General features: G+C 40.9%; 1 protein-coding gene across 5 annotated transcripts in view; it reads right to left on the bottom strand.

Annotated features, from left to right (window-relative positions):
* Nucleotides 1-3,507: 3,507 nt before the first annotated feature.
* The window catches only part of LOC123968702 (zinc finger protein 239-like), a 22,128-nt gene continuing 7,120 nt past the window's right edge, over nt 3,508-18,515 (bottom strand). For 4 of the 5 annotated variants that reach the window (XM_046045625.1, XM_046045610.1, XM_046045634.1 and 1 more), the window contains one exon: nt 3,508-6,766. In XM_046045625.1, coding sequence (XP_045901581.1) covers nt 5,672-6,652 — 981 coding nt within the window. In that variant the 5' untranslated portion in view covers nt 6,653-6,766 and the 3' untranslated portion in view covers nt 3,508-5,671. Of the gene's footprint in view, nt 6,767-11,898; nt 12,226-18,515 lie in introns of those variants that run through there. The other variant, XM_046045603.1, reaches the window with a different exon arrangement.

Genomic DNA, 18,515 nt, shown 5'->3' with positions numbered 1-18,515 from the left:
ATCTTTAAGCAGCCTAGTCGGGATGGGGTCTAAGAGGCAGGTTGATGGTTTAGATGAAGAAATTATTGAAGTTAGTTGGTAAAGATTGAGGGAAGCAAAACAGTCTAAACATGTATCTGGTTCTACAGCTGTTTCTAAGGTTCCTGAGTTAAGAGATAAGTCGGTGCCAATTGAGGGCAGGTCTTGGTGAATTTTGTTTCTAATAGTTAGAATTTTATCATTAAAGAAGCTCATGAAGTCAAAACTACTGAGAGCTATGGGAATACTTGGCTCAATAGAGCTGTGACTCTCTGTCAGCCTGGCTACAGTGCTGGAAAGAAACCTGGGGTTGTTCCTATTTTCCTCTATTAATGACGAGTAGTACGCTGCTCTGGCATTACGGAGGGCCTTCCTATAAGTTTTAAGACTATCTTGCCAAATTAAATGAGAATTTTCCAGTTTGGTGGAACGCCAATTCCTCTGAAGTTTCCGCGATATTTCCTTTAATTTGCGAGTTTCAGTATTATACCATGGAGCTAACCGTCTTTGTTTTAGTATTTTCTTTTTTAGAGGGGCTACAGAGTCGAGTGTCATTCGCAGCAAGCCTGAAGTTGACAAAAACAAATTCGGATAAGAATTCAGAGTACGGACCAGGTGCTCGGTACACTATAACAAAAAGAATTGGTTGCAGTGATTTCCAACTTGGATGTGAAAGACTAAGAACAAGGCTTTCAAATGAGTTATAGTTTAGTTTACGTTTAGAGCTGATTTGTAGGCTAGAGTCGAAGATAGCAGGTTTTGGGTTTTTTTACTGGCCCAAACCCGAATTTTTCCTTCAACAATCTCACAAACATTCTTCTTTGTGATTTGAAAACCTCAAACTTAACCTCATCTGTCCATAAAAATAAATTTTCCACTTGTCATCTGCCCAGTGTGTGTTTTCTTTTTTTTTTCTTATCTTTATTGGATTTTCATTTTATAGAAAGACATACAAGAACAAATAACAGCAGAGAGGTGTGTAAAATGGTACAGAAGTGTACAAACATTCACCGTCAGAACAAATTTTTTATTTTTATATTATACACACTTGCTACATCGAAACTAAAACATGGTGGTCAGGGGGCCTCCCCAATGAAGGCACATAATCATGAGTCCACAGAAGATACATTAACATATAGTCCAGAGAGCAGAAGAAGAAGAAACTGGGTTGTGCAGAGGGTGCACCTATACCGTTCCAGGCCTGTCCATCAGGCGTGACAAATCATGGTCCTTCATTTGTTTGATGAAACAAACCCATACATTTTGAAATACCTCCTGTCTGTCCTTAAGAGTGTAAGAATTTTTTTTCCAGAGATAAACAAGATATAAGTTCCCTAAACCACACAGCAATAGTGGGTTTACCAAAGTTTTTCCATGATAAGGCCATTGTCCTTTTTGCCTGTAGAGAACACGTTTATAAAAAAGCTCCTAGGTTCCATATCTAATCTAGTTGAAAGAATCTCCTGTACAGACAGTTTAACCTTCTCCAAAACTCCCTCACTCTTGGACACTGCCAGAGGCAGTGAAATAAAGTGCCCCATATTTTACAGGTCTGTCTGGGATATTCAAATTAAATTTGTTTAATTTTGCTGGAGTAATACACACCCTTATTAGCCAATTATATTGTAAGAGTAAAATGTAAATGCTCTGTACTTGTATAGCGCCTTTCTAGTCTTTTTGACCACTCAAAGCGCTTTTACACTACATCTGCATTCACCAGTCACACACATTCATACACTGAGCCTAAGTGCTCAAACAGAAACTAACATTCACACTCGGGGTTCAGTATCTTGCCCAAGGACACTTCGACACGCAACCAGGGGGAGGCAGGGATTGAACCGCTGACCTTCCGATCAACAGCCAACCTGCTCGACCGCCTGAGCCACAGCCGCCCCAAGTCTTAGGCGTGTATTACCTATCTGTTACACCAATGTTCCAATGATAGTTCCTCCTGTTGATCAGGGCCCATATTTATCAAGCTACTCATAAGAACACTGCTAAGAACTGACTTAAGAGTAAAAAGATTCTTGGCTCAAAGCTGTGCTCAAAAGTTAGTTATTAAGCATCATAGTCCTAATTTCAGTGAAGTGTAGACACTTTGCTGTGCCGCAAACAGGATTTTGGATGACAGTGTAGCCAAGGACCAATCACTGAAGACATTTCCTTATTTGAGAATATTCTCAGATAAATTCACATTGAATGGTGAAATTCCTAAGAGGAGTTTATATTCAACACACGTTTAACAATAAAGAATTTTCAAGAGATGGCCTACACATGGCCTACACATGGTGAAAGATAAAAAGTTTTTTTTTCGGATTATGGGGGTGTTGTTGGGAAGTCGATGAAACGCGTGACAGTGTGTGGAGCTGTAAGTGCCATAATTGTTTCCATGACCATGGCTTATTGATGGTTGTGACGAACCAAATTCATCAGCATTGCTGCATTTGTCCTGACGCAAAGAAACGGAGTGTCATCACCACCTTCAGTTTAACTGAAAACGCAGTACTGCATAAAGTCAGTGGTGAGATGACATCCCTCACCAACTCGCTGGCAAGGATTATGCTTGCGCTGTCCGACCCCGTCTTATTAACTGTGCGTCGTCAAATAATTCAGAAACAATATTCCTCTCCTGAAAGATTTGCGCATGTCTTGGTCTCCACAGTGCCATCACAAGCCCTACTGGCAACTCCTAACCACTTGAGACCCCATTTACTTTATTTACTGGCCTGGGCCCGTATTTATCAAGCTTCTCAGAATTACTCATAACACTGCTAAGAACTGACTTGCAGCTCCTATCCACTTGTGAGACCTCTTGAGCTGTCTTAAATAACTGGGAGTAAGAGTGATTCTTAGCTTTAAGAAATTTGATAACTTGCTTTTCTTCTCAAGTTTAGAGGTAGGAGTATATTTCATGAATTCTCTTAGGACTAAAATTGCACTTTGAGAAGCTTGATAAATACCAGCCCAGTTTTCCATGCATGGAATTTAGACTCAGAAGAAAAGTCTCTCAGTAAATCATAAAATTCAGAGATGATGCCCTTTCCAAAAGGATTTTTTGTAAATAGTCTCTAGTGTTGTTAGTGGTTCGGTTCATTTTGATTCCAGCTAATTCCTTAGCTGAAGGTATTTAAAAAAATGTTTCCGGGGGATGTTATATTTTCTAATGAACTCCTCAAAGGTTAGAATATTCCCATCGTTACCATAAATATCTTTTACTTGTTTTACCCCTGTATCTGCCCACAATTTGAAACCAGCTTTGGCTCTCCCTGGTCTAAAGAAGTTGTTGCCCAAGATTGGGCTGAAGTAAGAAATGAAGGGGGAATCTTAAGTATTTCTTAACTTCTTGCCAGACTCCAATCATGTTTTTAACTAAAGGATTAGGACACAATATTTTGAGTTTTGAGTATAGATATAGATTCACTGAGTATAGAGAAGTCGGGTATTAGTAACGTAATTAGTAATTTACACATTCAAACTTTTCAGACTGTATTAATTCAATAATTTGTTTATTTTACAGCATGTTTATATACTGGTATTGGTAAATAACTTTTCATCTTCCATAGTATCACAGTACAATCCTACATACTAATAGACCACATACTATTCACTCATATTCAGAGATTTGTTAGTTTATGTGGATTTCATGTAATTGACCACGTACAAAAAGGAAATGATACAAGACGTACTCCGATGAACATCAATCCAGCTGTTATTTGATGTTTGCAGGTATTCCTCTATGGTGTTCCTGGTGCTGAGTCATCACTATCCACTATCCACAAATGTTTCCAGCTGTAAGGTTGAACTTGCATTTTGGAACCATTATTAACAACATCTTTACTAAAACAACTACATATATACAGAATACTATATAAAAACACAGGGATAACAAATTACACATTGAGTGGGTTCTGGCAAAATAAACACCTCAGAACGTTGTTGTAAACACTTTCGCTTAACTATTATTACTGAAAATGATCAGCCAACAGTGAGGTCTGAACATTAGCCATGTTTCCATCTAACTGTATCGGAAATATCGCAAAAAAAATAAATGCGAAATATGTGCATTTCCATCGGCTGGTTTGGAGCGTAGTTATGTCAGAAGTTGACATTACACATGGCTGTAATAAACATGATATAAGGGTTTCAAACCAGAAACAAAGCGACCTGGTCTGGTTTTTATAGAAGTTCTTTGGATGTTAAGTTAAGTTGGGAATCCTATCAAGTGAAGTCCATCGCTCTCTGTCTGCTAACTTCTGCCACACTTCTCTCATCCTGCTCCATGTTGTTGTTTTTGTTACGTTGCTGTCTTCAAAATAAAAGCGCATAAGCCGCCTGTAGGAGCTAGATAGAATAATATAGAATTTTAGCAAATAAAAGCCTGGGCTATAAATAAACGTTTTACGGTAAGCGCACAAAAAAATAAACAATCTAAGAGCCAATTTGATCAATCTTTAAGACAGAGGTGTGTCTGTGTTACTAAAATCATACCTTTGGGATTTCTAAATACCCTGGTTTACTGTAATACCTTGATACCGCTCAAGCCCACAAAATAAGACATTATTCAATTATACATCAATACATTTTCAACCTTTGGTATATTATCCAATTTTTAATAAAGAAGATCAAAAAGATTGACAATTAAATAATAACAACTAAATATTCTTTACACATAAAGTATCCAATAACGGATTTAACATTAATGAAATGTGCTTCCTAATAACTATAATCAAAGTCATATTCCTCCAACGTGAATCTTATCACAGTGGACATGTCTTTGTTCTTCAGTGATGCCGACAGTGATGTTTTACTGAGTCTATAGGATGTTCTCAAATGATGGGCACAAATTATGACTGATGAAAACAGCTATGAATGGATGATAAAAAGACAAATAACCACAGCTTTAACAGGGACACTGCGGCTCAGTTGTGGACCCAGGCCTGGTGCTTACAGACAGGTCCTGACTTTGACAACATATTAAAATGTTGGCCTTAATGGTGTTATATCTACAGTCAACAATCACAGTCCCTTTGAGTTACTAATATTAATGCCACAAACAAATTTTAACATGAGCTGTGTCATCAACATCAGTAAGATAGCTGGCTAGAAAACTTCAGCAATGACCAAATAAGATCAAATGACTCAATTCACTTTGTAACAGCGTCATTCCCCATGTCTTTGATAAAGTCACACATTTGGAAGTTTATTAAAAACCTCACACTCTGTGCCATTTCAATATCTTTCAAGCATATTCATAATCTCAGACAGAGTGTAGAGACTTGCTAAAGGATATGTCTAGTGATATATTCCATATTTTACCATGTGTCATAAAATCCAATGAAAGCAACAATATGTGTCCTATTACTGTGTATCACAGTATGATCTCATCTGTGCCACTGAGCTGCATTTTAGTCCAAAAACTATTAAAAACACAACAAAAAGGGGCGTGGTTAGTCCACTAGGTAGAACACGTAGCCCATGGGTTCGTATCCAGCCTGCGGCCTTTTGCTGCATGTTGCCTCTCCCCACCTTCATCTCCTGTCTCTATACACTGTCCTCTCTCACATAAAGGTAAAAAAATCCCCAAAAAACAAAACCACCACCACAGGTGCACTGGGTAACATGTTCCTTCATTACCACAAACACACACTGTAGTTTATTTTGTTGGTTCTTTTGGTGAGCAGCTCACTTGTGCTTCTTTGTTACACACAGTCAAACTGTCTTCTTCTAATTCAACACAGCGGTGTTTCTTTAACGACTGTGATCGAGTAAACAGCCTCTTACACTGTGAACACCAGTATGGTTTCTCTCCAGTGTGGACACGCAGATGCCGGCTGTAACTATATGAACTATTGAAACATTTCCCACATTGGTCACAACTATATGGTTGCTCTCCAGTGTGGATACGAAGGTGGCGCATGTAGTTGCTTAGTCGACTGAATCCTTTCCCACATTCTTTACAATGGTACGGTTTCTCTCCAGTGTGAGTTCGCACATGTTGTTTGTACGTTTTTGAAATAGAGAAACTCTTGTCACATAGCTCACAGCGGAATGGTTTTTCTCCAGTGTGGATCCGCATATGTGATTTGTAATTACCTAACTGAGAGAAACTCCTCCCACACTGTTCGCAGCAGTACGGTTTCTCTCCTGTGTGGACACGCATGTGTATCTTGTAACTACTTATGTCACTGAAAGTCTTTTCACATTGGTCACACTCATATGGTTTCTCTCCAGTGTGGTTACGCAGATGCAGACTGAAATGCCCTGACTGGGTGAAACTCTTTCCGCAAAAGTCACACTGGTACGGCTTCTCTCCACTGTGGCTGAGCTGATGTCGCTTGTATGAACTTAAAAAACTAAAACTCTTTGGGCACTGGTCACAGCAATATGGCTTTTCTTTAGTGTGGACGCGCATGTGTATCTTGTAAATACTGAAGTAACTGAAACTCTTTTCACATTGCTCACACTGGTATGGTCCAGTGTGGTCACGCAGATGTTTTCTGTACGACCTCTGGTTGCTGAAATGCCTTCCACACTGGTCGCAGCAGAATGGTGTTTCTTCAGTGTGGGTATGCAGGTGTAGCTCGTATGCATTTAGTTGACTAAAACTGCTGCCACATTGTTCACAGCAATACATTTTCTCTGCAGTGTGAGTGAGTTCGTGTCTTCTTAGACTACATAGCCGACTGAAAGATTTTCCACAGTTCTGACACTGGTGAGTTCTGCTCCGGTCTGCGTCCGTCTGCTTTGACTAAGAAAAACAGAAAAAGAATTACAAATCAGAGTGAAGGACTGCTAGCCATTACAGTGTTTCTGACAGAATTAGTTTCTATTTGAAAATGTTGGCTACTATCCTCCAAGCCTAACCGATTTATCGGCTGATATGAGCCAATTGTATTTAAATCAGTATTGGCGTTTACAACATCCGATAAATGATGATCAAAACGGGAAACGAAGAGACAGACCCTGCAACAATGAAGGGTCTGCCCACCAGAGAGCGCTCTGCAACTCCCATGTTCAAAATACTGCCGCACCACAAAACAATCAGCTGACCGGAGAACATGCAGAACAAACAACATGTAATCATGGTGAGTCGGTCATTTGTTGTGAAATATGTGACTTAAATAATAAAAATAGCCTTCATCACTTGATTGTAGATTTATTTCTGAAACAGTGTGGCAATTCTAGTGAACAGTCCCATCCTTTGTCCGTAGTTCATCGCTTCTAAATAATATCTAACATTGCGTACAGCAGCTAACGCTGCTAAATTAGATTAGCCACAAACCTAACTAACTATAGTGTTTAATATAAATATTTCTGCAAGACACTTGTCTGTAGTCATAGTCGATGTATCAGAAATGATTAAACCAGAGGGAACATAAATAAACGTGAGGTGAACAAGCTAACATATCTTCCCAGACAAAAAAAAGTTATCTAGCTCCTATTTCAAACATGAAATGTTGTAGTTATAGTAAGTATGAAATCTCTGAAGTTGCAGGTCCTCGTAGACAGTTGTCTTTTCCTCTAGGTTCTTCCAGGCTCTTTTTTACTTTAATATCGGCATCGGACCCCCAAAACCCTTATCGGTCGGACTCTGTCTTCATCAGCTACAGTTTTATAGTTATGAACATGCAGTTCTTTTCAGTGTACTGAATCATGATTCATTCAAAAGATTGTCAAATGGTTCAGTGCTTAATTTATGCTGACTTGTCGAAAAATTCTAGTAGATCAAATTGATAAGAGTTTAACTCTAACCCATGTAAATGCACAGAACCGCTAAGTAGCACATCTCTTATTATATTACCACAGTTAAAATTAATTCACAATTTCTTCCTGACTGCTGTTACACTGTCGGTGAAACTCAGCACTTCCTGTACTGATGCTGGGCACGTTAACACGTTATTGCGTTAACGCATGATTAATGCGGCAATTATTTTATCGCACGTTAACTTTTAAAATTATTATTTTGAAAGTCCGCTGCTCACTGGCTCTGAATACACATCCAGTCAAACTATGGGTCACAGGAGGGGTGGGATGCTGATCAGCCTGCAAATTGTCCAAACAAGCAGCAGAGGGAGGCTTCGGCAGAATATGCTGGATGCAGCATGTGGGAGAAGTAGATAAACAAAAGCAAGACAAGCGATCAAATGCCATAGCAAAGTGGATAGCCACACACTGCACGCTGGTTAGTATTGGGGAAAATTCTTAAAATGGCCCCGCAGGTTTGATTTTTCCTCAGGTAAACATGAGACAGCTCTCCGCGAGTAACCGTCAGGCGCTCTATCATCTTCATCAAATATGGAGCATTTACATCAAAACTTTGAATTTTGTTAATAGGTTGAATCGGTCTTCATCAAAATTGTGTCTTACAAAAATAGAGAGAGCAGCAATGCGAACTCAGCTTACCAAGTATTTATGGAGCTATTTAATTAAATTTTCACAAAAAGGTTTTCACTGGTTACTCGTTCTGCTGATACTGGTAAAAAATAAATAAATCCATGGTTTTCTACTGGGTTGAAAAAGTCTTCCAAAAAAACCCTAACAATCTATACAGAAAATATATCTCATTGCCAAATCCTTTAAACTTAGCTATTTATAAACCTCACAAAAATAAATATATTCCTCCATCTCCTTAGAGTAGCCAAAAAAAGTTTCAGTGAACAATTTAAAAAATGCTACAATTAAATATCAAGGTTACAGGGAAAATTATTAATCAGTTACTTAAAAGAAGAAAGGCCTCTGCTCAATTTCCTTCAATCTTTACAGATAGACATACTGTCACCGATCCATTTGATATACAGTGGAGAGAACAAGTATTTGATACACTGCTGATTTTGCATGTTTTCCTACTTACAAAGCATGTAGAGGTCTGTAATTTTTAATCATAGGTACACTTCAACTGTGAGAGACGGAATCTAAAACAAAAATAAAACTCAAAATTCCTTCCCTCTCTCTCAGAAAGGGGGGGAGGGAAGTTTTCCTCCCCTGGAGTTGGCCCTGACCTTTATTAATTTTATGTTGTAATCAATGCTTTGTTCCCACTTTCTGACACTTCCTTGAGAAAGGATATGATAAAGAAATGTCATCCTATACTTGATTAATTTTCCAGCCATGTTAAATGACTAAATTCCCCAGCGCCTGAGCAGAAAATTGTTTAGGATTAATCAAAGCGACCCTCATGTAACCCGAGCTCCCCCAAGTGGACAAAATAAGTATTGCATGCCATCATTCTGAAATGCTAACCTTAAGGTTGAACTACTGACAATTGTTTTCCTTTTACCAAATGCTTAAACTAAGAACGGTATAACAGTTTGAGAATTAAGGTTTGATTGTGGGAAGATATTTGATTACAATACGCGCAAATAGATTTTGATTAGACATATTAAAAGTTAAAGAAAAGATGGTCTCTCAGGAAACTGGAAACAAGCCCTCCCTCAGGGGAACAAAGGACTGCCTCTCTGGGAACCACGCCCCAACAGACACACGCTGTCTCGTTCTCTCTTGTTCTGCTCTTCTCTTGGCCTCTTCAACTGCGCCTCAACATGTGCCCAGCGTGCTCCCTCAGTTTAACCCGGCCCATTTTAAGCCACACACACGAAGCGCCGCGACCTCGATTTTTCCCTCGTTTCCAGCAACTTTACCTGCTTTTTATTTTATTTTCTTTGTTGTTAAAAGTTATCAGACCATTAAGCTACACTTGTTTAATTCAAGAAGTGAGTGACCAAGTTCTTTCTAAGCTTTATTCGTCGAGCTAACTTACACTGCTCTCACTGAAGCCGAGCCCAGCCACGCAGGCCCGCCAGCAGAAACCAAGGACATCCAAACAGAACAGCCTCATTGCCAGACCGAGGACGGTCAACACTTGAGGGTTTTTCTTCATTCAAGACACAGAGAACCCCCGGAAAGCAGAAAGCCAGGAATCGGGCAGCTAGCGTGGGGACCCGTGCAACAGGCCAAGGCAGGCTGACGACCCACAGTAAGGCAAAACAAGGCATTCTGTGATCAGTGATGTCCAATAGTCTGTTAATCCATTATCTTTAGTCCTTAAAACTCCTAGACAAATTTAACCAAGTCAGTATCATCTAACTGCTTTCATTAGTTCTCTTCCACCCTATGAATCAAGTTCTCCCCACAATAGAACCCCACATTCTCATTGTTAAGCCATTGTTTATTTCTTTGATGTATATTTAACTGCATTTATGTCACCTTAGTTAGTTAATAAATTTCACTGTAATCAAAGGAATTGTGTTGTGTATTGCCTACCTCCAAGTCCCTGCCACGACAATTTACCCCTTCGATATAAGACTGACTGATTGATTTAGGATAATTGAGCAATTATTAACTAGCTGATCACTAGTGAATAATTGTATAATTATTAAAACGCTACCTAGAGGGCCGGAGACTGGGTGAATTAAATCTCTGGTGGTGCCCCGTGAAACGAGAAGCTTTACGAATTAATATCCTCTGAATATTAAAATTCATAATTTTTTATTAATTCTCTTAAATTTATTAGATCATAAGTAGCCATGCTACATCACCTACCAACCAGTAAGAATTCCAGTTAGTTCTTCTATAAGAAGCCCTCCTGTTCTCCACTCATTAACTGTATTAACTGCACCTGTTTGAACTCGTTACCTGTATAACAGACACCTGTCCACACACTCCAACCTCTCCACAATGGCCAAGACCAGAGAGCTGTGTAAGGACATCAGGGATAAAATTGTAGACCTGCACAAGGCTGGGATGGGTGAATGGTCATGTGGTCTGATGAGACAAAAATAGAGCTTTATGGTCTAAACTCCACTCTCCGTGTTTGGAGGGAGAAGAAGGATGAGTACAACCCCAAGAACACCATCCCAACCGTGAAGCATGAAGGTGGAAACATCATTCTTTGGGGATGCTTTTCTGCAAAGGGGACAGGACGACTGCACCATATTGAGGGGAGGATGGATGGGGCCATGTATCGCGAGATCTTGGCCAACAACCTCCTTCCCTCAGTAAGAGAACATGGGTCGTGGCTGGGTCTTCCAGCATAACAACGGCCCAAAACACACAGCCAGGGCAACTAATGAGTGGCTCCATAAGAAGCATCTCAAGGTCCTGGAGTGGCCTGGCCAGTATCAAGACCTGAACCCAATAGAAAATCTTTGGAGGGAGCTGAAAGTCCGTATTGCCTGTTGCAGTGTGTGCAAACCTAGTCAAGAACTACAGGAAACGTATGATCTCTGTAATTGCAAAAATATTACAGACCTCTACATGCTTTTCTGATTTTGCAGGTTTTCAAATAAGTATTTGTAGCTTGTAGGCCTTATGACTTCTTTTCAAATGTTGGTGCATCCCTTACCCATTAGATTATATAATGGGTAGTTTTCCATCTGTTAATAATTTTGATCTGCCTGACCCTAAGGAGGTGAATATTATATTAGAACAAAAAAATAAATAAATGGAACTTGTTCCTCCTTAATCAAAGAAGTCATTACTTATATTGATCCATTAACATTTATATTTGCATCATCAACAGCTTAATACCTTTTGACCTGAAACTGGTAAAAGTTATTCCACTATTTAAATGAGGTGAGCCGGGATCCTTTACCAACTTTCATCCATTTTCAATATTGAAAAAACAAAGGCAAAGACATTGGAAAAACTAGTGCATAATAGAATCCTGAAACACGGCTCAATATTCTCTACCTATCAACACCACTGCAGCATCAAGCACAGGGGAATGGTTCAAGGGACCCTGTAATGTCACATATTCCCAGTGGCTGTATGGACAGTAGTTGGATCCAAGTACAATAAATTATGTTTCATGAACATGCTTTAGACACAGTTGAACACAGTTAAACAGTTAGAAGCGATTTCCCCCTATAAAAATGTGCCTACTTTTACTCCTAGAACGCAGTTCCCCTGGGTTCCCAACCATTTCCACCACTGGTCACATGGCATGGTTAAAATGCCGCTGAGTCCTCCATGAGCCTCCAATATTCCTCTTTCAGCTCCAGGGTCTTAGCAGTGTCTAGCCTGATGACAGTCCAGTCAGAAAGGACAGAAACCACAACCCCTGCTTCACTAGGCGGCCGAACATGTCACAAGCAGACTTCCATCGAGTCTTGTGGACTGGATGAGTCGGTGGAGTGGCAGTCCCATTTGCTGTTGCTTTTCCTGTAGGGCTTTGGTGGCAAAAGTGCTGTGGTTAAAGTGGCTCACAAGCCTACCAGCCACAGAGGTAGATTGCAAATCCGTCATTGATGGCAAGCATAAGTGTATGTGCAAAGCAAGCACCAAATACCAGTTCACCCTGGTGGGGTGGTTTGCTGTGGTGATGTTCCTCGCGTTGTCGTGCATACATGCTATCACTTTACCCTCAAGCCCCCACTCCTCTGCTGCTTCTTTTAATTTTTCTGCGAGGTGGTCTGCTGAATGCCTGCCTGGCAAAGTACTAGTTAGCAACACAGTAGTGACAAGTCATGGTCACGTAGTCATTAGGGCAGTTCAGCTATCTGTTGTCAATGCGACCTTGTTGGTGGCGCTAGCTAGCTGCGCTAGCATCTGACTTAGCATTCTTGTACCCGTTCTCGATGCGTGATGTGATGGTGCCTTGTGATGGGATATGATATGCTGGTTCAAGCAGATGCATCATTTCCCAAAATCCTGGGCTGTCAACCACACTGATAGGCATCATGTCTTTTTCTATAACTTTACAGATTGATTGGGTTATTTTTTCTGCCTGCTGTGTGTTGCAGTTCTTAGGTGCAAACACTGTGGTGATGGTTGGTTGATGCTGCTGATACAAGGATCCTGCAGTGTGCAGGATGGTAGAGCGTTGATGTTGTCGGTGGCATTTTCTTCTTTCAACTCAAAATTATCCCATACAATACTTTGCCCACTTCATTTCCCAAAGTTGTCACTGTCTTCTAAACCCCAAGATGGATGAAGTGCCTAGTCAAAGTTCTATTGCGCCCTCTGTGCTTCATTGAAACGTGCTTTGAAAAAAAACTATTCTTAATAGAAGATACACATTTAAATTCTTTGATAGTAAAATCGATAAAACTTTGTGTTTGATAAAATTCGTAATGATCAATTAATTGATCCTCGATTAATCATTATCATCCCTACTGCTGATGAAAGCACGGACCACACCAATACAGCGCAAAAGGTGGACTTCTTTGTTACTGAGGAGCTTGTTGGATGAAGCTGCCATGCATTGGACAACGGGGAGGGACATTTTTGATGCAGTGGAGAAGTCCATAAGTAAAAGTAAATGACCCTGGGAAAAGTTGGTGGGACTAACTAGGTTCTTTAACTGGATGATGTAATGACCACTGTCATGAAAACGGTGAACTTCATTCAGGCACGTGGCCTGAATCACCACCAGTTCCAGCTGGAGATGGGCTCACAACATGGAGACTGTTCGTACCATACAGAAGTAAGATGGCTGAGCAGGAGCGCAGGCCTCAGACGATTTTTTAGGGAAGTAATTGCTCTTTTCATGCAACGTATAGGAAAACCCTTGACTGTCAGATCCAAACTAGCTATGTGACTTTGCTATGTTGTGTGACATAACCGAGCATCTCGCCCAACTGAATCAGAGGCTGCAGGGACGCAAAGAAGTCATCACACAGCTGTCCGAGATGATCACAGCTTTCCAGCGTAAATTTCACTTATGGAAGTGCAATCTGGAACAGGATAATCTTGCCCACTTTCCTGTTTGTCAGAGCATCTCAGCCTCAGTTCCCAGTGCTTTTTCATGCGCTCGGCAGGCTACCAAATTGAGCCAGTTAATGAATTTGATCGGTGCTTGTCTGACTTGAGAACACAGCAAGCAAGCACCCCCCCTTCCACAATCCACAAACAATAGAGCTTAATTTATGCTGCAAAATGCCTGCTCCTTTAACAATAAAGCACTTCTCATCTATGACAGAAAGCAAATGAGAAACTCTCTGCTTAACTGAAACCTGGCAAAATCAAGAGGATTACATGACACTTAACCAAGCCACCCTACCTGGCTATGCATCAAGAAGCCCACTTCAAGGGCTGTGGTGGTGGGCTGACTGTAATACGTTGAAAGGACTTCCTGGTCAAAGAGCTTCCATTACCGAATGCTATCTCTCTGGAATGAGTTGCTTTCAATTTCGGCTCCACTTCAGACTGTCCTTATCTACCGTCCCCCTAAAGCCTCTATCACCTTCATGTCTGAGCTGTTGTCTCTCCTCTGAGGTTTTTTCCCCACAGGCCCTGAAAACCGTCATTAAGCCACTCTTAAAAAAGAGCAATCCAGACAGTCACTAATGAGCAGGTACAGGTGGCTCTTGTTAAGGTCTTCAATGACTTTCAGAATTTCAGTCTTACCTATTATTGGATCTCAGTGCTTCATTCGACATAGCTGACCACAAACAAGACAGACTTGAAAACTGAGTTGGACTTTCTGGCACCGTACTAAACCAGTTTAGTACGGTGCCAGAAAGTCACAAAGTAGTCCCGGTCCATACAGGGACTACTTTGTGTCATTATGTAGAAGGCAGCCTACATAATATACACAGAGGTACAGACAGTAAAGGTAATGTTGCTATAGCCTGAATGAAAAATTGTATAGATATTTATAATACTGTTAATGATTATAATCTTAATGTTAATGATTATAACAATAATAACAATGGGACTAGTAACAATAATTGTAGCAGGTACACAGGGGCAGCAGGTGACTCACAACCACAGATCCAGACTCCACAGCTCCAGAGCCACAAACACCTGCAGGAAGTAATAGGAGGAGAGAGGAGAGGGACGAGAAAGTACAAGACTACGGGAAAAGGAAGAAGTGGAGTTAGTAACATGCAATAATGGGATGAGGTTGCATACAGAGGGAGAGAAAGTAGAGGAGATCCCCCGGCAGTCTAGGCCTATAGCAGCATAATTAAGGGATGGTTCAGGACTCACCTGAGCCAGCCCTAACTATAAGCTTTATCGAAAAGGTCTTAAGCCCACTCTTAAATCTGGAGATGGTGTCTGCCTCCTGAACCCAAACTGGAACCTGGTTCCACAGGAGAGGAGCTTAATAGCTGAACACTCTGGCTCCCATTCTAATTAGGAACCACAAGTAACCCTGCATTCTGGGAGCGCAGTGCTCTGGTGGGGTAGTAAGGTACTATGAGCTCTTTAAGATAAGATGGTGCCTGACCATTAAGAGCTTTGTAGGTAAGAAGAATTATTTTAAATTCTATTCTGGATTTTACTGGAAGCCAATGCAGAGAAGCTAAGACAGGAGAAATATGATCTCTTTTCCTGGTTCCTGTCAGAACACATGCTGCAGCATTCTGGATCAGCTGAAGAGTCTTAATGGACTTTTTGATAAGGAGCCTGATAAGGAATTGCAGTAATCCAGCCTAGAAGTAACAAATGCATGGACTAGCTTTTCTGCATCATTTTTAGACAGGATGTTCCTGATTTTCGCAATATTATGTAGGTGAAAGAAGGTGGTCCTTAAAATTTGCTTAACGAGAGACTTAAACGACATGTCCTGATCAAAGATAACTCCAAGATTCCTCACAGTGGTACTGGAGGCCAGGGTGATGCCATCCAGGGAAACTATATCTTTAGATAATCGTCATGTGGGGCGGCTGTGGCTCAGGAGGCCGTTAATCGGGAAGGTCGGCGGTTCAATCCCGGCTCCCCCAGGCTGCATGTCGAAGTGTCCTTGGGCAAGATACTGAACCCAGAATTGCCCCGGATGCTGTTCCGCCAGTGTATGAATGTGCGTGAATGGTGAATGCAGATGTAGTGTAAAAGTGCTTTGAGTGGTCGAAAAGAGTAGTAAGGCGCTATACAAATATGGAGCATCACGGAGGTGCTTGGGCCCCAGAACAATAACTTCAGTTTAACATTAGAAAATTACAGGTCATCCAGGTTTTAACATCCTGAAGGCACATCTGAAGTTTAGCTAACTGATGAGTTTCATCTGGCTTGACAGATAGATATAACTGAGTATATCAATCCCTGGCTCCCCCTGGTTGCGTGTCGAAGTGTCCTTGGGCAAGATACTGAACCCCGAATTGCCCCTGGCGGCTGTTCCACCAGTGTATGAATGAGTGTGAATGTTAGTTTCCGTTTGTGTATGACTGGTGAATGCAGATGTAGTGTAAAAGCGCTTTGAGTGGTCGAAAAGACTAGAAAGGCGCTATACAAATACGCAGCATTTACATTTAAATGGAAGGTTAGATATAGGTCTATATTTGGCTAAAACATATGGATCAAAGTTGGTCTTTTTCAGAATTACAGCTACTTTAAAGTACTGTGGTATGTAGCCTGTTGATAAAGATAGACTGATCATATCTAGTAGAGAAGTGCTGACTAAGGGTAAAACTTCATTAAGCAGCCTAGTTGGGATGGGGTCTAAGAGGCAGGTTGATGGTTTAGATGAAGAAATTATAGAAGTTAGTTGGTAAAGATTGAGGGAAGCAAAGCAGACTAAACATATCTGGTTTTACAGCCATTTCTAAGGTTCTTGAGTTTGGAGATAAGTCGGTGTCAGTTGAGGGCAGGTCTTGGTGAATTTAGTTTCTCATAGTTAGAATTTTATCATTAAAGAAGCTCATGAAATCGTTACTACTAAGCACTATGGAGCTGTGACTCTCTGTCAGCCTGGCTACAGTGCTGAAAAGAAACCTGGGGTTGTTCTTATTTTCCTCTATTAATGACGAGTAGTACGATGCTCAGGCCTTCCTAAGTTTTAAGACTATCTTGCCAAATTAAACGAGAATTTTTCAGTTTGGTAGAATGCCAATTCCTCTGAAGTTACCGCAATATTTGCTTTAATTTGCGAGTTTCAGTATTATACCATGGAGCTAACCGTCTTTGTTTTATTATTTTCTTTTATACAGGGGCTACAGAGTCGAGTGTCATTTCGCAGCGAGCCTGCAGCACTATCAACAAGATGATCGATTTGGGACTGAAATTAGCATAGGAGTCCTCCGTTACTTTGTGACTTGATAATTAATTTATAAGTCATAGCGCCACCTGCTGGCAACAGGAAGTGACTTTTAACGAAGCAGCCCCCGCCGCACGTTTCACCTGCATGTACGAATTTTCTGTGGTACGTGTATCTTGTCCAGACGTACCAAAAAGCCTCTTGGAGCAATGCCCTAAAACCAACAGGAAGTCGGCCATCATTTTACGTCAAACGTTGGATGATTTACACACTCAAGTTTACAAACTCCTCCTAGGGATTTATTCGGATCGACTTCAAATTTCTGCTGTGCCTTCTAAAGACATTGACGATGAAAAGTTGTGCTATCTGTGAGTTTTCGTCAATGGGCGTGTCTGTGGCGTGGCGTCAAAGATCAACTCTTCGCCATGACACAGGAAGTTGTTGTAACTTCAGAGTACACGCTCACATCTGAACCAAACTTTACGTGCTTGATAACTCTCCCACCCTGCAGACATCTACACACCAATACCGATTTATATACATAGCGGCAAGTGCTATGTAGCTCCACATAGGGGACACAAGAAGTGACATATAACACTTTCATGCGGTGTCGGAACCGCTAACAAATTTACAGCCGCACCGGCAGAGCTCCAGAATATGCAACTCGGCCGGCTCACACCCGGACGCTCTACAAGTGCGAGGGTCCGCCCAACTCTGGCTTTTAATTGTTCTATTGTTTTTCATTTAACTCTATTCAAGTTGAGAAATGCACATTTCAAAATGTTAGTATTTTGTCCATTTTCCTTGATAATCAAGTAGACTCACTACAATTTGTTACATTATAAATCGAATTGCAAATCGCAATATAGTCCACACTAATCTAAATCAATAATTTAAATCCTCCCACTCCATGAATGACTCACGCCTTGCCCATGATCTGAACCAGTTTTACTGTCGCTTTGAAAGACAATGGTCCCCGTCACACCACTGACCGGCCAAAGTCCACCATCTCATCCCCCATCTCCTCCTCCTCCTCTATAACCATCCTAGAGAGGGATGTCAGACTGTTCAGGAGGCAGAAACCTCTCAAAGCAGCGGGGCCGGACTCTGTCTCCCCATCTACCCTGATGCACTGTGCTGATCGCCCTTCTTTTTCAGCAGTTACCCACCCAAAACCCTACGCAGAGTCGCAGTCTAACACACTTCTCTGCTCCTCCATTTCAGGAGTTACTTAGTGAAAATCCTATGGTGACGGTGTGTGCCCCCCGACCATTGAAATTATTTAAAAAGGTAAACAGAAGAGGAGCTGTGCATAAAAACCTCATAAAAATTAAAACCACAAGAGCAATAGTGCAAACGAATAGGAGAGTTAAATGTGGACTCTTAAACATCAGATCTCTCTCTTCTAAAGGTGTACTAGTAAATGAACTAATATCAGATTATGATATTGATTTATTTGGTCTTACTGAAACCTGGCTGGGTGATGGAGAATATGTTAGCCTAAATGAATCCACCCCTCCCAGTCATATTAATACTCACATTCCTCGAGGCACAGGCCGAGGAGGTGGAGTTGCAGCTA

Source organism: Micropterus dolomieu, linkage group LG01, assembly GCF_021292245.1.
Source record: "Micropterus dolomieu isolate WLL.071019.BEF.003 ecotype Adirondacks linkage group LG01, ASM2129224v1, whole genome shotgun sequence".
NCBI lineage: Eukaryota > Metazoa > Chordata > Actinopteri > Centrarchiformes > Centrarchidae > Micropterus > Micropterus dolomieu.
Note: the sequence above shows the minus strand (reverse complement) of the source record. Positions and strands in the feature narration are given on the sequence as shown.